This window comes from Macaca fascicularis, chromosome 11, assembly GCF_037993035.2.
Source record: "Macaca fascicularis isolate 582-1 chromosome 11, T2T-MFA8v1.1".
In the NCBI taxonomy this organism is placed as follows: Eukaryota; Metazoa; Chordata; class Mammalia; order Primates; family Cercopithecidae; genus Macaca; species Macaca fascicularis.
In genome coordinates this window covers 128,488,577-128,514,427 of record NC_088385.1, presented here as the reverse complement: position 1 = coordinate 128,514,427, position 25,851 = coordinate 128,488,577, and the positions used below count along the sequence as shown (strand labels likewise).

The window sequence follows — 25,851 nt, the reverse complement described above, 5'->3', positions numbered from 1 at the left end:
CCTGTTACACTAAACATTTCTGATGTCTGGCTAATAAACCAGGGTTACTTCAAACTACTATCTAAAAAATCCATCAAGCATTTTGTACTCTCTATAAAGAAGCCACTAAAACGTAATACACAAATGTAAGAGTAAACACTAAACTGTTTTTAAGCTAAGACTATGTATAAATCTGAATTTTTGAATTTAAGTTTAGACAAAACCAGCACATACTGGTTAGCTTCTATGGCCTGGATTTAAAGACGCCACCAAGTTACCAATTTGGAGGAAATGTTAAAATTTCCAGAGTCTCGTGAAAAGTTTAGACAAAAAGCACAAGTGCCCACAAAGCTCTGGTAACTTATGCTGCTTCTATAGGGAAGCCATGACCTGCTGAAGCCAGTTACTACTAATTATGGTTGCAGACAAGTGGGAGGCCTTGATTTACATGCTTTGATCTTCAAAAGCAGAAAAATTTTTTCTTTACAACTAGCCACACAAACTTTCTGCCCAAAGCACAGGGGCATCTGCCTCTTGGCGTTCACAGGTATTTTCAGGTCTGTTGATTGACTACTAGATTCTGAGCACCCAAGGCCATGTGTGTTACTCACTGCAGAGTCAGGAGATGCACAGACTCTGAGAAATGGCCACTCCCAACTGCACTGAATTCACCATTGGTCTCAGCTCAACCATCCTGAGTCGAGTCAAGTTGGACCTAAAAGAGATTTCAGAACATTTTTGCATAATATCTCAAGTTCCTCTTTTTCTTTTCTTTTCTTTTTTTTTTTTGAGATGGCATTTCACTCTTGTTGCCCAGCCTGGAGTGCAATGGCATGATCTTGGCTCACTGCAACCTCCGCCTTCCGGTTTCAAGCGATTATCCTGCCTCAGCCTCCCGAGTAGTTGGGATTACCCTGCCACCATGCCTGGCTAATTTTCATATTTTTAGTACAGACAGTTTCACCATGTTGGCCAGGCTGGTCTTGGAACTCCTGACCTCATGATCCACCTGCCTCAGCCTCCCAAAGTGCCAGGATTACAGGCATGAGCCACCACACCTGGCCCAAGTTTCTTATTTCTTATGTGGTACTGGAAGGGTTAAGAGCAACTCTGGCATTAGGGCTAGTTTCAAATTCTGCATAGCCACTTTCTAACCATGAGGTTTTAGACAAGTCTAACTTCTCTGAGGTTGGGTTCCCCATCTGAGAAGCAAGGCATTGTTTATTTCAGAAGGTTTCTTTCAGGACTGCAGAGGCAACTACAGCACCTAGCATACATAATACCTGGACACAAGAAAAAGCACATCAGCAGTTAACCTTAGTGATAGGCAAGCAGGAAATGTAAGCACTGTTGCTCATGTGGCATTGTTCTTTTTTCTTTCTTTGTTTTGAGACAAGATCTGGCTCTGTTACCCAGGCTGGATTTCAGTGGTGTGATCTTGGCTCACTGCAACTTCCACACCCAAGGCTCAAGCCATCCTCCCACCTTAGCCTCCCGAGTAGCTGGGGCTACCACGCCTGGCTAATTTTTTCATATTTTTTCCAAAGACGGGGTTTTGCCATATTGTCCAAGCTAGTCTTGAACTCGTGAGCTCAAGCATTCCTCCAGCCTCAACCTCACAAGGTATGAGCCACTGCACCCCATGTGACATCTTTGAAGGTGCTCCCACCATCTCTTCTGAAGAGGGGTGCTAGGCCAGGGCGCAGATACCCATTCATACTGTATGCTTCTGATTTAGGAACTGACCAAGACAATGTAAACAAAAGCTTTTAAAACTAATTTTATTCCTAAAGTTAAAATCAGCTAGCGGGTAGCACTGAAAATACACCTTCACTATACAAAACAGTGTAAACTGATTACACATTGATAAGGAATTTAGCACACACTTCTAATAAAAGAAGCTAGATGCAGCCCTTGCTATAAAAAGCTATACCTGAACAAAAATGGACATGTGGAGTCTAAGGCCCTGGCAGTCGACTAGAGAATGTCAGTTGTTCCCAATTATGTTTAAATGCAGAAACAGCAACAATGTGGAAACCTTACATTCATCAAATGTTAGCATTTAAAATATACATGACTAATAAAGTGAACATTCAGAGGAGCCACTGTTCGGCATGTTCCATGTCGGCCACTTGTGGACACTGATCTCATCCAAAGAGGACAGAAGTTTCAAACATCTGAGCAGTTTAAGTTAAAAATAGGATGAAGGAGAAATAAGAGAACAGGGTAAGTGTCCTCCCAAGACAACAGTGGCTGATGCCCACATGGCACAAACAGGCTGACTTCAATGAGTGTTCACGGGATGTGTGATAAAGCCCAGCTGAGCCCGGGAAGCTCACGTGTCCACAGGCAGACAGGCTCACGGCATGGACCAATGTTTCCACAACTCAGGATGGATCTTTCTGTCCCCACTTAGTAGTGAAAATAATGTTTAAAAATAGCTTCAGCCTTTGAACAGTAGCTTTCCAGTCCCTTCTGTGCATTGAAATGTTTGGGGGTGACTGTCCTGATGAGGGGAGCTTCAGTTTCAGGACTTGAACACGTGCACGGCTCGCACCACATACTGCCGGCAGATGGGACACTCACTCATGCGCTTGCCACACTTGGTGCAGGTAACCATGTGCCCGCACTCCAGCAGGACACAGTCGATGACGGCATCCATGCAGATGCGACACAGGCTGTCATCTTCCTCATCCTGCAGCTGCAGCCGCTCACCATCTGAAAGGCAACAGAGAGCTAAAGCCTTGGCTTTGGTTATGGCTGGCCAGCTAGCCACCCTCCCCTTCCAAAGCTGAGCAGCCACCTGCTGAATGACCACTGCAGGCCCAATGCCACCCCAGTTTGTACAAGAAATGATCCCAACTTCTCTGCACTTTGGTTCTCTCCACTAGAAAAGGCAATGATAAAAGCTATACCTCAGGGTTTTGTAAAGAATAAAATGCTTGAAGTACTCAACAAATGTTAGTTATGTATTTCTATTTTATATCTTTGTCTAATTCAAGACGTTTGTGATAGGGATATATTACTTCTGTAACTAGAAAAAGAAACCCTCAGCTGGTCTTCTGCAGATGGGTTTTGGAGTCAGGATGCTACTGGAATTTAACTCAGTTGCCCCAGCTTTGTATCCCTGGGAACATCACAGTCTCCGGAGCCTCATCTCAGTAGGAAAAGGAGCCTTAGTTGCCCCCATAGGAAAGTTAGGAATAATTGTGCATCCTTCCCTCCCTAGCCTTAGAATCATCTCAAGCCACCCATGTTCCTTGCCCTGCTGAAGTCTAACTTGAAAGAGATAGGCCGTCCTGGCTCTTGGCCCACCTTTACGTCTGAGAAAATATAGTCTGTGAATAAGAAAGACTACGAATAAGTTAAAGTTAACCCCAGCCTGAGATGTGGCCATAGGGCTATGGATTTGGGTGCTTCCCTTTCTACAGGTCAGAGGAGATCGAAGGGAATCATGAATAGTTGGAACAGAACAGGAATTCAAGCTTGAAAGGTCAGTAGTCTCTAGATTTAAAAGAAGTGTTTTACTGCCATTCATGGGAAGAGATTCTTGTGATCTGGGGTCTTAGTTCATGGCCCATGACTACTGGTGTGGACCTGGGGCGAAAGGATCTATGGGATGAGATGGCAGATATGCCAATGGAGAAGGCACTAGGCAACTCAAGATGAAATCAGAGTGGGCGTTGGTCTCCCCTTCTGTGTGGAGGGTTCCTTCCCACTCTTTAGAACTTAGGAAAGCAGAGGAGCCAGCGTCTTGTCAGGGATATGGGAACAATCTTGGTATCAGTGACTTGGAGCCAGTCAAGCTAGGAAAGATGCCAACTGTGCTCAAAACAAAGTGTGTGTTCCACCCAAGCCAGAGACTGAACTAGGGTTAGATTATACAGTGCGTTAATGGAGAAGGACACTGGAAAACATGCTATCATAATAAAACCATGTTATATCCTACACCACAAACTACTTAAGGGTGGGAGTGGCATTATCGTTGTGCACTATACATAGTTGTTGTTTACATTTATGAAGTAAACTGACTGGCCGGGCGCGGTGGCTCACGCCTGTAATCCCAGCACTTTGGGAGGCCGAGGCGGGTGGATCACAAGGTCAGGAGATCGAGACCATGGTGAAACCCCGTCTCTACTAAAAATAGAAAAAATTAGCCGGGCGCGGTGGCGGGCGCCTGTAGTCCCAGCTACTCGGGAGGCTGAGGCAGGAGAATGGCGTGAACCCGGGAGGCGGAGCTTGCAGTGAGCCGAGATTGCGCCACTGCACTCCAGCTGGGCGACAGACCGAGACTCCGCCTCAAAAAAAAAAAAAAAAAAAAAAAAAGAAGTAAACTGACTTCTCCCCTCACTGCCAGAAAACCATTTCCCAGCCAGTAGCCTAGGATTTCTGAAAGCTCTGAGGATGAAGATTCCTGCATCTACCATTGTGACATCATCTTAGAAGTAGGATTGCCAAAATACTTTGTGCACCTTCTGGGCATAAACGTGTTCCTCAACAAATGCTGTATTATAACCAGCTTTTATGTTTTCTTTTTTTTTTTTTTTTTTTTTTTTTTTGAGACGGAGTCTCGCTCTGCTGCCCAGGCTGGAGTGCAGTGGCCGGATCTCAGCTCGCTGCAAGCTCCGCCTCCGCGCCCGGCTAGTTTTTTGTATTTTTTTTTAGTAGAGACGGGGTTTCACTGTGTTAGCCAGGATGGTCTCGATCTCCTGACCTCGTGATCCGCCCGTCTCGGCCTCCCAAAGTGCTGGGATTACAGGCTTGAGCCACCGCGCCCGGCCTATAACCAACTTTTAAAAGAGAAAACTCAAAATGATAAAAGCTAATAATGGGAGGGCTGTTGAAGCTAGACAGGAACATAAGATTTGTTAGTCTGAATACCACTGAGGGCTAGGCATGGTAGCCCTTGCCTAGTTCAGCACTAGTCTGGGCAACATAGTGAGACCCTGTCTCAATTTAAAAATACTGAAGTACACATATTATTTTTTACAATTAAAAAGAAAAAAATAAAATACAACTGAATTATTTTTTCTTGTCCATAAATGTTCCATGGGCTTGATGATGTTACCAGCTGAGGGAGAATTTCTGTGCCAAATTTCATCAATACATAGTTCAGAAGTTTTTGTTCTGTTTTGTTTTGTTTTTGAGACAGTCTTGCTCCGTCACCTAGGCTGGAGTGCAGTGGTATGACCATGGCTCCCTGCAGGCTCAAGCAGTCCTCCCCACTCAGCCTCCCAAGTAGCTGGGACCACAGGTTGGTGCCACCACATCAGGTTTTTTTGGTTTTGTTTTTTTTGTAGGGATGGGATCTCTCTCTGTTGCCCAGGCTGGTCTCAAACTCTTGGGCTCAAGTGATCCTCCCGCCTCAGCCTCCCAAAGTCCTAGAATTACAGGTGTGAGCCACCACACCCAGCCTAGTTCAGAAGTTCTTAACCTCAGCTTTTTGTGACTTAAACAAAGAAATCTACAAATAGTTGATGCTAAGAACTATGTAACAGCTGGGCTATAGGGAATTTTCCCCCTACTGTTAGATTTAAAAGTTGAGAGAACTAAGGTACTGGCCGGCCAAAGGCATTAGTGAGAAAATAAGCATTTTTACAGAGACAAGGAATTTAATTAGGGTTCTAACAAATAGTTAATTATAGTAAGAAAAACCAAATTGAATAATTTTCTAACTCACTTGGCAGTGGTGGTCTCGCAGACACAATGAACATCACATAATGAAGTTACTACTTTCCAGATCTATAAACAGGCTCATGTAACTAACTGATACTCAGTAAAATGGTTCACAGCTTTCTCAAAAATAAATTTGACTTAATTGTGACAGAAACAACCCAGTTTTTAAAAGCCTAAGGAAAAATACTATAGGGAAAAAATGAAAAGATCAACCTACAGGACTTTTGGTTTTCTTCATTCTCTTTGTATAACCGGTTTACTTTCTCTACCAGTTCCCATTTTTCACAACAGCCAGAATAGTTGACAAAATTCCGAGCCAGAATTTCCTTCAGCTGGCGCACGCTCATCCCTTCCACATCATCAAGGCTTGACAAGTCAGACAGCGAAGCTCTCGCTCTCTCCTTGGAGAGCCCGGGGTTCTGAAACCACAGAGCATCCATTAGCCTTGGTCCCACAAGTCCAGACCCTCCTCACTCTAAACTCATCACTGGCCCTGAATATTCTTCCAGTCATCTCAGCAGTCCTAGAAGTGTTTCAGTATACTGTCCTACATTCAACCAGAAGAAACATCCTGTTCTAATCTAGAGAAAGTCCACAGGATACCCTCCCTTCCTGTCAGGTTGACATGTCAGGGAAACCAAATTTTATAGGTGGCCTCACCCGATCCTCCACGTTTTCTTCATCATCATCATCCTCCTCCTCCTCCTCATCATCGTCGTCGTCATCATCTTCCGTGTTTGCTGAAGTGATTTCACTTTGTACCTACACTTACACAATGTATCTCATTAGGTCAGGAATCAATCCGTATTTATCACTAGAGAAAACCTTGCCATCGATGCTCCCCATGATGACCAGAAAGCCAGCATAATCCACATCTTTGGATTCTGAATGCTGCTGAACCTTCCAAAGAGTTGGGTCTTACAAAATTGCATGAAGAACCTACCTTCCATAAAGTTAGCTCAAAACACAAATTCCTGTGTGTGTGTAAAGTTATAAAATCTAACCAAAGTATTAACTCTCTCAGGAAGGTCCCATAATGGAATGCCAAAGCCATTAAGGATATGGGATGGCACTGTGTCATTATCAAACCACCTGTAAATGGCTAGTTTAACTGGAGCCTATAAGATGCAGACAGAAAAAAGCTAAAGCTCTTGACAGGTCAGCCCAAGCATCAGGGGCATCTGATTTTAAAGATCTCAGTCCTAACACAGCATACTTAAGACAATCTAATTCCAATAAAGGCTTTCTAGACTTCACTGACAGCTGAGGCTAATTCTAGTTTTTAAAATTTCTCAATCAGAATGCTTTAGAAAAAACAAATCTCTTCAGTTTGGGTTATGTGCCGCCTTTCACATATTTTCTTTTGACTATTATTTTGACAATAGCTCTACAATAAGCTAGGTCAGTTCCCAGTTTCAAACATTCCACCCCGGCTCAAGCCTGTAATCCCAGCACTTTGGGAGGCTGCGGCGGGTGGATCACAAGGTCAGAAGTTCAAAACCAGCCTGGCCAATATGGTGAAACCCTGTCTCTACTAAAAAAAAAAAAAAAAACAAACAAACATTAGCTGGGCATAGTGGCACGTACCTGTAGTCCCAGCTCCTCGGCAGGCTGAGGCAGGAGAATGGCCTGAACCTGGGAGGCGGAGCTTGCAGTGAGCCAACATTGTGCCACTGCACTCCAGCCTGGGTGACAGAATAAGACTCTGTCTCCAAAAAAAAAAAAAAAAAGTATGTCTGTGTGTATATATATGTATACATACATATATACATACATATATGTATATGTGTGTATATATACATATACGTGTGTGTGTGTATATATATATTCCACCCCACTGATTCCCAGGCACCATATTGTAGCATCCAGCAATCCACACCACCCAAATGGTGGTGTATGCCCAAAAGGAGTACGTAAGTCAGGTATGCCTTATGTTTGCAGCATAAATATGCCAATTCCCATTTGAGACAATAAAAAAACTCCCGGCTTAGACTTATCTAATTGACGACTACAGTATGTGTTGCTTGACGACTAGGAGACATTCTGGGAAATGTGTCCCTAGGCAATTTTGTCATTGTGCGAACATCACAGTGTACTTCCACAAACCTAGATGGCACAGCCTGCTACACACCTAGGCTATAGGGCATGGCCAGCTACAAAGCCATACATCACGTTAGTGTACTGAATACTGTAGGCAGCTATAACACAGTAATAAGTATTTGTGCATCTAAACATATCTAAACACAAAAAAGGTGAAATAAAAATATGGTATTATAATCTTACAGGACCACTGCTCTGTATGTGGTCTATCATTGACCAAAACATTATTAGAGGACACAGGACTATATCTAGAAGGCAGTTAGACCAAATTTCCCTCTGCATTTATTCATTTACTAATTAAAAGACACTCTTGGCCAGATGCGGTTGGCTCACGCCTGTAATCTTAGCACTTAGGCCAAGGCAGGTAGATCACCTGAGGTCAGGAGTTCGAGAACAGCCTGACCAATATGGTGAAACCCCATCTCTACTAAAAATACAAAAATTAACTGCGTGTAATCCTAGCTACTCGGAAGACTGAGGCAGGAGAATCGCTTGAACCCCGTGGGGTGGAGGTTGCAGTGAACTGAGATCTCACCACTTCACTCCAGCCTGGGCAACAGAGTGAGTCTGTCTCAAAAAAAAAAAAAAGTCTTGCTATGTTGCCCAGGCTGGGGGTACAGTGGCTATTCGCAGTTGTGATCATGGTACACCTGCAGCCTCATACTCCTGAACTAAAGCAATCCTCCTGCCTCAGCCTCCCAAGTATCAGATTGCAGGCTCACAGCACCTCATCCAGCTTTCTTCTACTTTTAATAACCCCCTTCTTCAGAAAAGAAAATTAAATGAGAAAAAAATTTGTTCAAAACATTTCTTTCAGCAGTTTAGAATCACTCACGTACAAGTAAATATTAATTACAAGCCCTTACATGTTATTCAGTCAGGATGCCCAAGGACCTCATTGGGACAATATTATTAATTACAATCAGTAAATAGCTACATTTTTTCACTAATTCAGATGGCTCTTTCATTAACTAAATTAGAACAGTTTCACCGTAGCAAGGCAAATGGGCATGAGGCTAACTGACACTACTGATTGTTTTCTGTGGTCACTGAAACATCTGTACTAACACACAACACTACACGTGTATGTGCTGCTTTTTCACAGCCATTTCTTCAACAGTTAGTGTCTAACTGTATAAGATAGAGAAACTAAGGTAACTAAGGCCAAGAGACTGATGAGCTATTTTGGAACCCTTCAGACGGCAGACTTTGGAGCCACCTAGCACCTCAGCAGACACTATACATCAGGACAGCCTTTAAGTGTAGAGTTCAGCTGGGTGTGGAAGGTCCACTCCAGCACATGACTTGAAGTTTATCAGAAGTTGTCAAGCACTAAAGGCCCCACCATATATGGCCAAGAGTAAGCGTGCCGGGCCCTGGGTGTAATTAGTTACTCCCTCGTACCTGTGCCGGCACTCCAGATCTGGATGTCTGGTCTCCATCCATAAGCTCTCCCTGAAATGAAGACATAGTAGCAGAGGGGGCTGTATAGTTTGAAAAAAACGAACGTGTAAAAAAGCTAGAAGTCTGGGACCTTGAAGAATTCAGACTGCTTGTGTCCATGTCGTCCTCAGAGCCTAGTCCATGATGGCACAGCACTAGATCCACCAAGTCTTCCTTCTCACGACAAGTATCTATGGGTATATTTCTCAGAATGAGATACTGCCGCAGGTCCTTCACCTTCAGTCGCATTAACTGAGGGCGCTGAAATGCTGTCTCTTGTAATAAGTGACAAGTAGAACATCTACGGAGATTTTCTTGTAAAACTGAACAAACGGAGCAAAAATCCTTCTTGCAGTCACAGCAAACATGCTGAAGAAAGAAAAGCATTTGATGATAGCAAAATATAAACCATTATGAAAACATGAGTTTTCTTTCTGCCTTCTATTAAAGTTTAATTTTAGTTCTTAGCAAAGTCCCCAATGGCACCAGACTCTTTCCACAGGCATTTTCATGTTCCAAAAGCCATGAAAAACAAAATAATTCATTGCCAAGGCAGTCTGAATTCACAGAAGTTCTAATATAGGACTTTAAGAAAAACATACTCTTGTGTTAATGAATTAAAACCTTTCCGCCCCTTGGTATAAACATGTAATTAACAAAACAGAGCTTGAACCACATAGAGCAGAAAGCATAATCACACTTCCTGGTCTTTTCCTACATGAACAATTTCCCCATTTAAAGAGCAGAAGACAAAAAGCATAACACAACCTGAGAGGGAAAGAGAAAGGCAACTGATCTCTCAAGGTCAATCCAAGAAAATACAGGACCCACTAATACAGTGATCAGTAAACTGCACAGCCTAATCACAATCAAAGCCATGCCACTGCAGAAGCTTAAGAGGGCATTAAGATGTGGTTGTTTCCGCTCAGTGCATTGTTCCCACAAGCTAACATTTGTTTTTCCTTAAGTATTTCAAAAGACTAAACTAATGATCAAAGAGAACAAGGACACCTACCAATATGAGGTTCTCTGAATGACTTTCTATCTTAGTGAAAATAACTGTTAGCTAAGTATTTTATGTTGAATCTCTAAAGAGTAGTTAATTTATTGCATTCATTTCTTCATTTGAAAGTTAAGGGATACTTTTTTGAAACTTGAATCTGAATCACAGTTACAGTAAATCATTTGTGAACAAAACTACAGACTAATAAATTTATTGCTTTAGGAAATAAACATCATCACGGAGAATAAAATGACACAAACAGGTCAAAGTTCAGGAGAAAGGATGCCTGAACATGAGAAATAATGTCTAGTCAGAAAATTTGAGCGGTAATATAATCCCTCCAAATTAAGTACTTTTCTAGATGGAAAATGGCTAATGGAACTAAGCTTTTGATATTTTTACAAACAAATGAAAATTCACTAGCTATTCAAAATAACCTACAATCAAGAATTCTGACCCATGTGTCTTGTTATGTAACATTTCATCCAACTCACCTTCTTTCTAAAGACTGAAAATGAAAGTCCACAGGCTTTACAAACTATGTTGGGCCCTTCTGTAGCTGCTGGTGGGTAGGTGGAAAACTCAGGGTTTGGTGTAAATCTGAATGGACCAGTGGCTCCTGCAAATCCTGACTGCTGGCCTCTGACAGCTCCAGTTCCCATGACTTCATTCAGCAGCCCACAGCACGAAGCCCACATAGACGTGGCACCCGCCTGAAAAGGAACACAAATCCCACAGTTTAAAGCTAAGTGGAATCTGGGCTCTCTGGGATCCTCAGGGAATACTATTCTGGAGAGGTAAGTTTGCCCTCAATAACTCTGAGATTACTGTATTCTTCTGGGCACTGAAATTTCAAGCCATTTGGAAAGAACTAATTTTCTGCTATTTCCAAAGAATATCTGGCATTGCCAATACCCATGATCTCGTTAAACAAAAGGAAAAGAGAACATGATCCAAATCTTATAAAACAAAAAACCTACATATCCACCCAAAACAGATACATGTACACATGCATGTTTAAGAAAAAAAAAAAGACTGGATAAAAGTCTGTCCTCTGCTATATTTGGGATATGCATATACTAAAAATTCTTCATTTTTCATCTGAAATTCAAATTTTCCAGGCATGCTGTATTTTACCTGGCAACATTAGGCTGGTGGCCACTGCACTAGACACTATAGTTCTACAGTCTAAGGCAGATTTTCTCAGCTATTATTTAACAGAAATAACATCAATTTGTTTATTTATTTAAAAACAGGGTCTCGCTCTGTCACCCAGGCTGGAGTGCAGTGGCATGATCTCAGCTCACTGCAACCTGCGCCTCCTGGGTTCAAGCAATTCTCCTGCCTCAGCCTCCCGAGTAGCTAGGATTACAGGCATACGCCACACACTCGGCTAATTTATTTTTAGTAGAGATGGGGTTTCACCATGTTGTCCAGGCTGTTCTCAAATGCCTGGCCTCAAGTGATCTGCCCACCTTGGCCTCCTAAAGTGCTGGGATTACAGGTGTGAGCCACTACACCAGGCCTATAAATTTAAATTACTTCATTTCCTTAAACCTCTGTTTTCGCATTTGTAACAGTATAATATACTATGGCATATGTAAATAATTTTTTTAAATGACTAAGAAAACATCAAAACACCAACTGAAACTCTCTCTAGATTTTATTTTTTTTACCTGAAGTTGTAGACAAACCAGAATAGATTTTAATGTATTATGTGTAATTTATTTTCTCTGAAATTTTCTCTACTTTCCAAATTCTTTTTCTTTTTTTTTTTTTTTTGAGACAGAACTTCGCTCTTGTTGCCCAGACCGGAGTGCAATGGCGCAATCTCGGTTAACTGCAACCTCCACCTCCCAGGATCAAGCGATTCTCCTGCCTCAGCCTCCCGAGTAACTGGGATTACAGGCACCTGCCATGTCCAGCTAATTTTTTGTATTTTTGGTAGACAACATGGGGCTTCACCATGTTGACCATGGCTGGTCTCGAACTCCTGACCTCAGGTGATCCACCCACCTCGGCCTCCCAAAGTGCTGGAATTACAGGCATGAGCCACCGTGCCCAGCCTCCTAGCTTTCAGCGAGGGCCAAAGGCACAAGAATTGCTTGAATTCGGGAGGCAGAGATTGTCGTGATCCGAGATCACTCCGCTGCACTCCAGGCTGGGCGACAGAGCGAGAGTCTATCTCAAAATAAAAAAAACAAAACAAAAAAAAACAGCAACAACAGGAAAGTATTTTTTATTCTACCTTTTCAAACTGAAGATACTAAACATGATTTTTAATGACTTGATAAACATGATGACCTTCCAAGGCGTAAGGGCTATTTGCCACTCCACTAAATGGCCCAGAACTAATGTATTGCTTGCTATGGTTTTTCCTTGTCTCTTCCCTCTCTCTGAGCCACCATGGCTATCACTATACCTGCCCAGAGTAACCTGTCTCTTTTTTAACTGCAGTCTCAGAAACCTGATAACCACAGTTGTTACAAGTATACATAAAAGAATAAATTTTCAGTGAGGGCCAAAGGCATTTTCCCATGCTTAAAATAAAAGCTACAGTGTTTAGAACGAATAGGCTTTTGCTTCTTGTCCTAATTCTTAAGCATATTCTAAAATCTAGATAATGTGATAGGTAATGGAAGTCGAGATAGCTGAGGTATTATTTAAAATGGCAGCACATAATAATACAGTTCCATTTATTTTATTATCTGATTCTGTCAAACATTTACTGTTTGTCCAGCAAGCTCTTAAAACAAAAAGCAAATAAAAAGCCCTCAACCTTAAAAGGCAAAAGGCAATTTGGAATGCAAAAGAAGGATAAAGGCTGTTTCTGCTATTACCCAGAAGTAATGTTGTATTGTAAAGAACAAACCACAACACAAGGTTCAGTCTGAAGTATCAAAGCCGAGGATTTCAATATTATAAATCTTCACACCCTATAATTCTCAAGAAATAGTGATGCCTTTAAGTCAGATAAAGCCGTGCGCGGTGGCACATGCCTGTAATCCCAGCACTTTGGGAGGCTGAGGCAAGTAGATCATGAGGTCAGGAGTTCAAGAGCAGTCTGGCCAACATAGTGAAGCCCCCTTCTCTACTAAAAATACAAAAATTAGTGGGCCAGGCACGGTGGCTCACGCCTGTAATCCCAGCACTTTGGGAGGCTGAGGCAGGAGGATCATGAGGTCAGGAGATCAAGACCATCCTGGCTAATAGGGTGAAACCCCGTCTCTACTAAAAATATAAAAAATTAACGAGGCGTGGTGGTGGGTGCCTGTAGTCCCAGCTACTTGGGAGGCTGAGGCAGGAGAATGGTGTGAACCCGGGAGGCGGACCTTGCCATGAGCTAAGATTGCGCCACTGCACTCCAGCCTGGGTGACAGAGTGAGACTCCATCTCAAAAAAATTTAATAATAATAAAGTTAGTGTTCTTTTAAGTAAAGGATTCATCCACAGTTCTTTAGAGTATGCACTCTTAAAACAACCGGAAAAACTTTGTTTTAAAACATTCAGTTTGCATGTTACAGTTTTTGGGGAAAAAAATACTTCAACTGCAGAAAATACTCCCAGGATAAGCTTCGCTTCATTCCAGGAGTTAATAGAAGTGCAGTTTTGCAAAGCTTTAGCTTCCTACTAATGTAGCTACGAAACCAACAGCTCTCTCAGCTTGTATCCCCTTCTAATTCATGTCTGATGTTGCCTCCTGGACTATAGTAAAAGTTCCTCATGGACAAAAACTTATCTTTCTCCTGCTCCTCTTTCTACCATCCTATGACTGACAACTGTAAAAAATTTCTATTATCTCTTCACAGGCAATGTAACATTATTAAAATTTTACATGCTACTTAGAAAGTTCAAAATGTGTTTTCTGGTAAAGAAGACCAAAAATCGGCCGGGCGCGGTGGCTCAAGCCTGTAATCCCAGCACTTTGGGAGGCCGAGACGGGTGGATCACGAGGTCAGGAGATCGAGACCATCCTGGCTAACACGGTGAAACCCTGTCTCTACTAAAAAATACAAAAAACTAGCCGGGCGTGGTGGCGGGCGCCTGTAGTCCCAGCTACTCGGGAGGCTGAGGCAGGAGAATGGTGTAAACCCAGGAGGCGGAGCTTGCAGTGAGCTGAGATCCGGCCACTGCACTCCAGCCTGGGCGACAGAGCGAGACTCCATCTCAAAAAAAAAAAAAAAAAAAGAAGACCAAAAATCTCAAATGACACTCTCTTTTAAAAGCAGCACTCTCAGAAATTATGACCTTTTTATCAGGGATAGTTTTACAATGAATTAGGGAAGGATACAATTTTTCAAACCATGTTAGTGAGTATGAGCATTAAAATTCTAGGCTGAATTTTTTTTTTTCCCAACTACACAGCTCTGGTAAAGGGAATAGAAGGACTTATTTTGGGAAAACAGATGGATTCCCTGTGTAGATACCAATTTTGGAGGGGGACAATTTTGTCCCATTCCTCATGTTTCTATACAAGGAAGGGAATTTCCTCTTGGTTCCCCAGAAAGAAAATGAAGAAAAACACTTAATTCAGCCACTTATTATAAAATAAAAATTTAAAAACAGCCCAGGAATAGTGGCTCACACCTGTAATCCCAGCACTTTAGGTGGCCAAGGTGGGAGGATTGTTTGAGGCCAGGTCAAGACCAGCCTGGGCAACAACAGGGAGACTCTATCTCTACAAAAAATACAATTAGCCAAGTGTGGTGGCATGTGCCTGTGGTCCCAGCTACTCGGAGGCTGAGGCAAAAGGATCGCTTGAGCCTGGAAGGTCAAAGCTATGGTGAGCTATGCTTACACCACCACATTCCAGCCCGGGTGACAGAGTGAGACCCTGTCTCAAAAACAAATAAAAAAGCCCAAGTCAACCTCCAAAGTATCCCAGGCAAAAATGATGCTATAACCCAATATTCGGTACAACTCAGATACATATTAACTATTGTCAGCCAAATACTACAGGAATAGAAAGGAAAGAAGCAATCCTGAAAAATTCAGGTTGCACCCTCATTAGGATCTGTGAACTTAAATTTGGGCAAAATCTTCCAATGAAAGCATGATCTCCCAATGAGAGAATAACCTTAGCAGCATATTGAAGGGCAAATCCACTTACAGTTATCCACTCTGAGAGGAGCATTTGCAACACTCCAGCTTTCTGGAAAGTTCAGAAATTTGAAGCAGGGGAAGCCCCTGTCACTAGTTTATTTGAAGTATTTTTCTTTCCCATCCAGCTTTTTTTTTTTTTTTTTTTAGAGACAGAGTCTTGCTCTGTTGCCCAGGCTGGAGTGCAGTGGCACAATCTCGGCTCACTGCAACCTCTGCTTCCCGGGTTCAAGCGATTCTCCCGTTTCAGCCTCCCGAGTAGCCGAGATTACAGGCACACACCACCACACCCAGCTAATTTTTGTATTTTTAATAGAGACGGGGTTTCACCATGTTGGTTAGGCTGCTCTCAACTCCTGACCTCGTGATCCCCCCGCCTCAGCCTCCCAAAGTGCTGGGATTACAGGCATGAGCCACTGTGCCCGGCCCCATCCAGCATATTTGAAAATCTTAATTTCCATCTCCCCTTTAAGCCCCATGTTTCCTGGCATCCCAGTGCTGAAATGAACAGAATTTCTTTACATTCATTTCAGCACTGAGGTGCTAGGAAACACTGCCCCCGCTGCCCTTCGTTGGAACGGGTGTTTTAGTCCTGTACCTTGGTAGCTGCTGTACCTCTTGCTAAGGGCTTGTCTAGGGTTGTGAAACTGCCCTTAAGAGAGTGCTTTTCAGCCTCGGCTGCCCGTTGGACTCACCAGGCAAGTCTTTAAAAATACTGATGCCTGGGGTCCCAGCCCCAGAGATTCTGATTTCACTGGTCTGTGGTACAGCCTGGGCACCAGAATTTTTTTGAAAACTCCCTGGGTAATTGTGATATACAGGCCAGGTTAAAAGCTTAAGACCTGCTCAGTCAAAGGGAAGATATCTTCTTCCTGCCTATACTGTTTCAGCTGGAACATCACCCTCCACAAATTCCTGAGTGGAAAGGGCTGTGGTTACTTTGGAAGCCTGTGGCCCTAGAGTTCTGGGACTAATGCCTCAGCCACATGCTCCCCAAGAACTGTCTACATGTTTTTCTGTTGTGGGATATGTAGTATTTCACATCCCACTTTGGTTTTACCCAATCCTTTAAGAAAGGGTCAGCTAAGTTTTGGCCGGGCCTTGTGGTTCATGCCTATAATCCTAGCAGTTTGGGAGGCCAAGGTCGGCACGTCACCTGAGGTCAGGAGTTTGAGACCAGCCTGGCCAACTGGGTAAAACCCTGTCTCTACTAAAAATACAAAAATTAGCCGGGCGTGGTGGTGCACGCCTGTGGTCCAAGCTACTCGAGAGGCTGAGGCAGGAGAATTGTTTGAACCTGGGAGCTGGAGGTTGCAGTGAGCAGAGATCACACCACTGCACCATTGCACTCTAGCCTGGGCAACCGAGCAAGACTCCATCTCCCAAAAAAAAAAAAAAAGGGTCAGCTGAGTTGTTAACAATCTAATCTGATTCTTCAATGAATCCCTTTCCTTTTTACAACATATTGGCCTGTAACTTTAGCTGGACTTTGGTGCTCTCCTTGATTTTATTTGCTCTTTGCTTTTGGGCCCAAACTTTTATTTCCCACCTTAACTCCTCCGCATGTTTTCTTGTGTGAAATCTCCCAATATTAGGAGAAAGTCAGTGATTTCTGGGTCTATCAAAAGCACCCATTGTTCAAAGTATTTTTGTCCTCCTTCACCTCCAGGTTGAAGAATCCATCCAAAAGATAAATCCTTCCAAGCTTGGACTTCATCTACCTGGTTCTCTTTTAGTATGTTTCATCTTCCTGTACTTTCTCATAAATTTCAGAAATTTATTCCGCATGTCCCCTCAGGGCAAAGGCATCTCAACCTTCAACTGTCACCTTGACATTCACCTAATAGTGCTTGAAGTGTCCTATACTGATCTTTCCCCCTTAAATCTGTCCACATTTTCTAGTTTTTATTTATTTATTTATTTGTTTGTTTGTTTGTTTTTGAGAGAGTTTTACTCTTGTTACCCAGGCTGGAGTGCAGTGGTACGATCTCAGCTCACTGCAACCTCTGCCTCTTGGGTGTAAGTGATTCTCGTGCCTCAGCCTCCCGAATAGCTGTGATTACACTTGCCCGACACCACACACCCTGGTAATTTTTTGTATTTTTAGTAGAGATGGGGTTTCACCATGTTGGTCAGGCTGGTCTCGAACTCCTGACCTCAGGTGATCCGCCTGCCTTGGCCTCCCAAAGTGTTGGGATTACAGGTGTGAGCCACCGCACCCAGCCATTTATTTTTATTTTTTTAGAGATGGGGTCTCGATATGCTGCCCAGGCTGATCTCAAACTCCAGGGCTCAAGGGATCCTTCTGTTTCAGCCTCCCAAATCACTGGGATTACAGGCATGAGCTACCACGCTTGGCCCATATTTTCTCTTATGTCTTGACGGAACCTATAAAAGCAGTTGGAGAACTATTTAAGAGACCATTTCGCCAAGAGTTTATTGAATCTGAGCTCTTACAGTGGAGAGGGGGACAAGGGATGGGGAGAACATACGCCAATCTATTTTCTGAGCTCTTCACACTCTGCCTCTATTATATTTCCTTGGAACCCTGTTACCGTGTCCAATAGGGTCATAACCAACAAGGATCCCTCTTCTGCACCCTCCTTTTAAAAGCTTTAGAGACCTAAGTTCATGTTCTTTCCTGTTCCATTTCTGTCTTCCCTATACTTCCAGATCTTCCTCCAGTTAAATTAGCCTGTATTCCTTTATTTTTCTTTTATTCACTCATTGCTTCCATATTGATAGTAAGACTGAAGCATCTTCTACAGACCACTCCATTTCCTCCTAGATTTTGAGCAAACCCAATTCCTAGAAAGACAGCATACTAGGCGGAGCCCTTGGGCTTCCGAATTTGCAGTCAGTTCACTGAGTTGTATACTAGGCATACCCCCACCTTTGGCTTCTGACAGTACAGTAGGCATACCCCTTTGGCTTCTGAATTTGCAGTCGATTCACTGGCCTCAATTCCAAAGTGATGTCTTCTTTATGGAAGGGTCATCATCCATTATTTGTTCATTGGGGGAAAAAATCCTACAGTTATTCCTCCGTGAATAAAGCCCAAAGCCAGATCTCTGAAAAGCCTAGAACTTTGAAAATGCAAGCCATGATCTGGGCTTCCATGAGCTATTTGGGGAACTTAGTTGGCAGCAAAACTCCATGGGTTATACCATATGAATCCAAGTGGTATTTAAGAATTATAACCCTTTTTCTAACAGGTTAGAAAGAACAATAATCTGGGGAAAAGGGAGGGAGGGAGGAAGGGAACAAGGGGTGAAAAACTATTGGGTACTGTGTTCACTACCTGCTGACGGGACCAATTGTAACCCAAACTTTACCATCACTCAGTATACCCATGTAACAAATCTGTACATGTACCCCCAAATCTAAAAGTTGAAAGTGTATTTTAAAAAAAGAACACTAATCTGTGAAGACAGCTAAATTTCCTCTCTTGACCATGAATGTAGTTTAAAACAACACAGAGAATAAGAGAATGAGGCAACTGTTTGCCTATGCCTAGCACAAAACTCCAAGCTCAGAGAATTTACCTGTGTCGGGAGTTTATTTTCTAGCCATCAATGATTACTAAAAATAAATGACTTGTTCTTGATAGTCTAATCCCTTTCCTACCCACTCTCTTAAGCCAAAGCAGCTCTCAGTAGAGCAGCCATAGGACCATGGTCTGCCTGGCTTCTATCAGTTAAAAACCAGGTATCATATTAAAAACTTACACCTAACAGGGCACGGTGGCTCACGCCTGTAATCCTAGCACTTTGGGAGGCTGAAGTGGGCGGACTGCCTGAGCTCAGGAGTTCAAGACCAGCGTGGGCAACATGGTGAAACACCATCTCTACTGAAATACAAAAAGTCAGTCGGGCATGGTGGTGGGCACCTGTAGTCCCAGCCACTTGGCAGGTTGAGGCACGAGAATCATTTGAACTGGGAGGTGGAGGTTGCAGTGAGCTGAGATGACGCCACTGTACTCCAGCCTGGGTGACTGAGCAAGACTCTATCTCAAAAAAAAAAAAAAAAAAAAACTTACACATCCCGGCCGGGCGTGGTGGCTCACGCCTGTAATCCCAGCACTTTGGGAGGCCAAGATGCGTGGATCACGAGGTCAGGAAATCAAGACCATCCTGGCCAACATAGTGAAACCCCATCTCCACTAAAAATATAAAAATTAGCTGGGCATGGTGGTGCATGCCTGTAATCCCAGCTACTTGGGAGGCAGAGGCAGGAGAATCCCTTGAACCAGGGAGTTGGAGGTTGCAATGAGCCGAGATTGCACCACAGCACTCTAGCCTGGTGACAGAGCAAGACTCCGTCTCAAAAAAAAAAAAAACCAACAGCAACAAAAAACCTTACACATCTCATAACAAGAAATTAAATTCTATTTTTTTTTTTGAGATGGAGTCTCACTCTGTCGCCTGGTCTGGAGTACAGTGGCCGGATCTCAGCTCACTGCAAGCTCCGCCTCCCGGGTTTACACCATTCTCCTGCCTCAGCCTCCCGAGTAGCTGGGATTACAGGCACCCGCCACCTCGCCCGGCTAGTTTTTTGTATTTTTTTAGTAGAGACGGGGTTTCACTGTGTTAGCCAGGATGGTCTCGATCTCCTGGCCTCGTGATCCGCCCGTCTCGGCCTCCCAAAGTGCTGGGATTACAGGCTTGAGCCACCGTGCCCGGCCAGAAATTAAATTCTAAAACCTGCCTTGGACTGCCTCAGACACCTAGATATCCTCCTGTCATTCTCGTATCCAATGCCAGTTCTCTTTTCTTCAAAGACAGTGCACCAAGATTTTAGGGAGCCAGTAACAGTACCTTTTTTCCACATCCAACTTGGAGCTAATTAAGAAATAAGACAGAGGCTGGGTACAGTGGCTCACGCCTGTAATCCAGCACTTTGGGAGGCTGAGGCAGGATGATCATCTGAGGTCAGGAGTTCCAGACCAGCCTGGTCAACATGGTGAAACCCCGTCTCTACTAAAAATACAAAAACTAGCCAGGCATGGTGGTGTATGCCTGTAATCCCAGCTACTCGGAAGGGTGAGGCAGGAGAATTGCTTGAAGCTGGGAGGCGGAGGTTGCAGTAAGCAGAGACTGTACCACTGCACTCCAGCCTAGGTGACAGAGCAAGACCCCGGTCTCAAAAAAAAAAAAAAAAGAAGAAGAAATAAGACAAATAGAAGTTAAAATGTTTGGCTTTACTGATAGCATCAACTGGAGAACAGGACCTTAGCTCTGCAGCCAACAAGTCTGGATAATATACAGCTGACCAAGAGCAGCTTACCACCTAGTTGAGTGGAGACCAGAATTCCATCTTCACTACAGGAAGACAGATGTGAGAAGGTCCCAGAAAGTACTGAGCCAAGCATGTCAGTTCCTTCGCTGAAACTCCTCAATATTCAAGTCCCCCTTTTTCGTCCAGTAGCAGAGACTGACTGTGTTTCTCCCATACTGTTCCTTTCCCAAAAATGAATTAGAAGCCCCCTCTCCTCTGTAGGAGCAAAGGGGAGGAAACAAATGGGAGGGAGAAGAATACAAACCTAAATAATCTGCATAAGAGTAGGAATGAGTTTCTGGCCAATAAGGTTATAAGGACTCTCTCAGGTTCCTCAGTCAGATTCAAATAATATAAGCCCATGAAACATCATTACAGTCAACAAAAACAAGAGGAAAGGTGTTCTGTTTCTTTGCAAGAGCAGTAGCCCAGCTCTCTTTCTGGCACAGTGCCAGGATTTTCAAATGGCCTCAAGGTTCAGCTGTCTTTGCTTCTGTGTGTGTATAATCTAATATGCTTTCAGAATCCCTATGGGGAGAAAATACTTCAAAATGCTCAATTTAAAGAATTCACAAGTTTACCACAAATTGTCAATCCTAAACTACATCAGGATGTGATCCCTTTTAATGATTCCATTAAATATAGTACCAACCAGCCAGACTGGAATGAAGAATCAGAAGAGCTATGGTGGTTTCCATAAAAATTAAATGACAGGCTAGGCGCAGTGGCTCACACCTCTAATCCCAGCACTTTAGGAGGCCGAGATGGGCGGGATCACTTGAGGTCAGGAGTTCGAGACTAGACTAGCCAAGATGGTGAAACCCGGTCTCTACTAAAAATACCAAAAAAAATTAGCTGGGTGTAGTGGTGTGTGCCTGTAGTCCCAGCTACACAGGAGGCTGAGGCAGGAGAATCATTTGAGGTGGAGGCTGCAGTGAGCTGAGATGGTGCCATAGCACTCCAGCCTGGGCAACGGAGACTCCATCTCAAAAAAAAAAGATTTTTTTTTTTCTGGGGGGAGAGAAGGAAAAAGAAAGTTTATGAGTATGAAAACAGAAAACTAGGCCGGGTATGGTGGCTCAAGCCTGTAATCCTAGCAGTTTGGGAGGCCGAGGCGGGCGGACTGCCTGAGTTCAGGAGTTTTAGACCAGCCTGGGCAACATGGTGACACCCCGTCTCTACTAAAATACAAAACAATAAATAAATAAATAAATTAGCCAGGCGTGGCAGCTACTCGGGAAGCTGAGGCGGGAGAACTGCTTCAACCTGGGAGGCAGAGGTTGCAGTGAGCTGAGATCGTGTCACTACATTCCAGCCTGAAGACAGAGTGAGACTCCGTCTCAAAAAAAAAAAAAGAAAGAAACAGAAAACTAAATGATCTACGTCATTCACTTTTTATTAAACTAGGTAAATAGCAATGTAATAATAATGCCATAGATTCTTCTCATAAGAGTCTACCTTGCTTGCCATAACTCTAAGTTAAATATGTTATTTACATAGTTATTTTAAGGATGAACCTAGAAGTTTTAAATTCAAAAATAATTGTCTCGGATGCTACATGAATCTACAAGGACCAAGGAGGGATACAGTTCTTCCACCAGTGAAAGCTTCCTCAGAGAACTCACCCACTGTATGTTCAGGGTTTGTTTTAAACTCTGGACAACCTTAAGTTTGCTAAAACTCAATGTTCTGTGTTAAACGACAGGAAAAAGATGTATTAAATCTTAGCAACAGTGATATAAAATAATCAGTTTTACAGTTTAATCCTTGGTTAGGTTAAACTTTCCTACATAACTTAAAGCAAAGCAGAAAAAACAGCTGACAAAGCAAATCTTTATCCTTTCTTTTTTTTTTTTTTTTTGAGACAGAGTCTCACTCTGTCGCCCAGGCTGGAGTACAGTAGCGTGATCTTGGCTCACTGCAAGCTCCGCCTCCCTGGTTCACGCCATTCTCCTGCCTCAGACTCCCCAGGAGCTGGGACTACAGGCACCCGCCACCACGCCCGGCTAATTTTTTGTATTTTTAGTAGAGACGGGGTTTCACCATGTTAGCCAGGATGGTCTCCATCTCCTGACCTTGTGATCTGCCTGCCTCGGCCTCCCAAAGTGCTGGTATTACAGGCGTGAGCCACTGCGCCCGGCCTCTTTATCCTATTTAGAGTCATTTGAGAAACATATGTTCCTTAGAATGTGAAAGGATTTCTTATCAAAACTGCTGCTTCAACTGAAATACAATATGCAGGGACCTAACTCTTTCTTAGTGACCAAATATCCGACCATATACCACAAAGGAAGAAATTCTACATCCTAAATTATTTCTCTCATACCATTTGGACATTAAGCAGGTTGCAAAAACAGATGATGAACTCTAAAACGTAATACTTTTAGACAAGACATTGGTCAAACTGATAGATTATTACAATAATGTGTGCTATAGATATAAATGTTACCTTCCTCATGCTTGGATTTTTGTTTTCTTTTTTTAACAGTATACTTGATCCTTAGCACCACTCCCCCACCTTTCAGAGAAAAAAAAAGGAAAAGGAATTACATTCAGTAGATTACTTTCTCCTTGATAGCTCATTTTGAGCTTGGAAGAACAAACGAGATTAGCACAATTAACGGTGAGATCAATATAAATAAGGAAAAATGGGAAAAAGGATTAAATCAAATTAACACAGAGCACCAATTTGGATTTTTTTTTTTTATCCCTTATGGGAAATTGATTGGATGTTACTGTAAGGTTAAAAAGTTACTTGAGTCTGAGAGGTAAGACCTATTTCAAAACATCAGTTTCTAAACCAAACCAAACCAAACCATAATACCAAAGGGAGAAAGTAAATACCCATTCCACACATACACTAAAACCAGCTGCTCTAGGTTTGAGTGGACATGTACTTATCTATATAATTGCTTAGCTTTTTTTTGTTTTTAACTGCTTAACTTTTTTTTCCTTTTTTTCTTTTTAAAATAATTTTTAATAGAGACAGGGTTTTGCTATGTTGGCCAAGCTGGTCTCGAACTCCTGATCTCAAGTAATCCGCCTGCCTCGGCCTCCCGAAGTGCTGGGATTACAGGCATGAGCCACTGCGCCCGGCCAGATATACTTGCTTAGCTTTTAATGTAATTTTAATTCCACAGAAAGAAGTATTTCCTTACATGAACATTCACATGTTAGCATTCCATGACATCAGGAATCAGTCTCTGCCCAGAAATCTACAGATGAGCATACTCACAATTAAACAATTTCAATATAAATCAACATTAAGTTAAATAATAAACATTTAACAGCCCAAATCCTAAGTGGTGTAAACCCAGTTTCACAAAAACAAAAGCATCATTTATAACTCATCTTGCACAGGCTGATGTCTATTCAGGTCTGTATTTTGCTTCTGAAAATATATATCTTTTCTACAATTTCAATTGCCACCCAACTTTGTTTCTAAAATTTCAACTTGGAAAGTAGTACCTTCCACTTCAATTCAAAAACCACGTCTGCTTTCAAAGAACTTGTTTCAAAATTTCAACACTGGACTTGTCCCTAATTCTTTCCTTGGATAGTTAGTTCCTTAATGGGCCCCAAATTTAGTATTAATAAAGATACTGACATTCTTCGAGGCATTAAAGATCCCTGCTTTGTTTTTGGATCTTAACACGGCAGAGGCTGGTTTTCAGGAAATAAAGCTACTTTCTAGATATTTTAATAGATATTTCAAGCTGGAATAATATTTTATAACTAAACTGGAAAGTTAAAAATAAGCTTTTACAATATCCTCGTACTTCAAGGCACAGTTCCAAAGTTACCTATAGCAAAAATATTCCTTGCTTTCTGCAGCCAGAAGTATCCTTTCTTGCTCCTAAGGGTTTTGCCTCCAATTTTTTTTTTTTTTTTTTGATACCTATAGCCGTCTCCCATGTAATATGATTACTTGCAAATAACTCTTCTTTTGAATGGTAAACTCCTTCCCAAGGGGTGGGACTGTATGTTGAATTCTCCTCACCATGTCTCACTCTTGGCTAACGCACAGAAAACGTTCAACAAAATATATGCTGAATTTCTGTGACCAGTCGACACTCCTTTTCAATCTTCCATAGTAAATCTTCGACGCTTTTTGGAGATAGCGTTAATCTAGCAGCTCACCTGCTAGATGACCCACCCCCAGCACACCTCTGCACTGAGATTAACGAAATCGTCTAGGTCTGAAAGTTATCATCGCCTTATGACTCATCCCACTTGGTTTGAGTTCGGCAAATGAATCAATACCTGAGCTGACTACTGTTCACAGAGCTCTTCAGAACTCTCAGCGATCGGGTTGAGAATCATCTCTCAGAAGTAGGCCGGAACCCCCGCTCCCTTTCTCCCTTTTCTTCAACTTCTCATCAGTAATGCTCCCACGCTCTCACTCCCACCTTGGAGAACTCAAGCTGCCAAATTCCTTGCTGCGTTTACCTAGCGGCGATGGAGGCACATCCAAGCCTTCTCTAGGTCGCGGCCCCGACGAGCAGCCTAAGAAGCACCCCTTCCGGGTGGCATCCCCGCCCTGAGAGTTCTCTAACCCGTTAACCTGGCCCCGGCCTCACCACCCCCTGCACCCCTCCTGTTCTCCTCGGTCCCACGATGTCCCCAGCACTTGGGTTAGCTCAAGGACTCGGGGCGGGAGAGGGCACGCCGCGCGCCAAGGGACCGAGGCTGAGGCGAGCCCTGGTGGCTCTGCCTCAGGCCCCCGAGGAGGCGCACAGGGCCCGGCGCAGAGAGAGGCCCACCCGGCGCGAACACTGGGGGCGCCCGGCTTCTCCCCACCGCTCGGGTCGCTGACGGGGGTGGCACTGGAGGAGCTCAAGAGGGTCCGGGAGCCTGCCCTGGGCCGGTTGGGGCCCCTGAAGCCGGGCGGGCGACCCCCCTCAGCGCAGCTCTCCGAGATGCCGACTAGGTAACCGCTAAGGCGGAAAGAAAGGAGGCGCTTCAGGTGCCCTGGCTGGATAGGATTGGCGAGGAGAGTCTGTCCGGCTCCACCGGCCCCTCACCTTCATGGCCGCGACCGCCTCGGCTCGGCCGGCTCTACCAGGAAACTCAGCACCATAGCAGCTCTTCGCACTGCCGACCTCCTTCCCTCTGGGCGGCGATTACGGCGCCTCTGGAGGCCACCGAGCGTCCGGACGTAAGGGGCGTGTTCACGCTCGCCGCGGGCCCTGGTAAAAGCTCAGAGCGGCGGCCAAGGTGGCCAATAGGAATCCGGCTTTCGGGGGGCCGGTCACCAGAGCCAATGAAGCGAC

General features: G+C 43.5%; 1 protein-coding gene across 3 annotated transcripts; it reads right to left on the bottom strand.

The window, feature by feature from the left end:
- Nucleotides 1-1,744: 1,744 nt before the first annotated feature.
- On the bottom strand, nucleotides 1,745-25,692 carry RNF34 (ring finger protein 34). 3 transcript variants are annotated; one of them, XM_065524947.2, is made up of 8 exons: nucleotides 25,603-25,692; nucleotides 23,737-23,793; nucleotides 23,028-23,096; nucleotides 10,696-10,914; nucleotides 9,160-9,567; nucleotides 6,316-6,417; nucleotides 5,873-6,074; nucleotides 1,745-2,697 (listed from the first exon to the last, which is right to left on the bottom strand). In XM_065524947.2, the coding sequence occupies exons 3-8, from the start codon at nucleotides 23,034-23,036 to the stop codon at nucleotides 2,507-2,509; spliced, it is 1,131 nt and encodes a 376-aa protein (XP_065381019.1). In that variant the 5' UTR covers nucleotides 23,037-23,096; nucleotides 23,737-23,793; nucleotides 25,603-25,692; the 3' UTR covers nucleotides 1,745-2,506. The 3 variants fall into 3 exon arrangements, with proteins under 3 accessions (XP_065381019.1, XP_005572499.3, XP_005572501.3); XM_005572442.5 differs by lacking the exon at nucleotides 23,737-23,793; XM_005572444.5 differs by lacking the exons at nucleotides 23,028-23,096; nucleotides 23,737-23,793.
- Nucleotides 25,693-25,851: the final 159 nt, after the last annotated feature.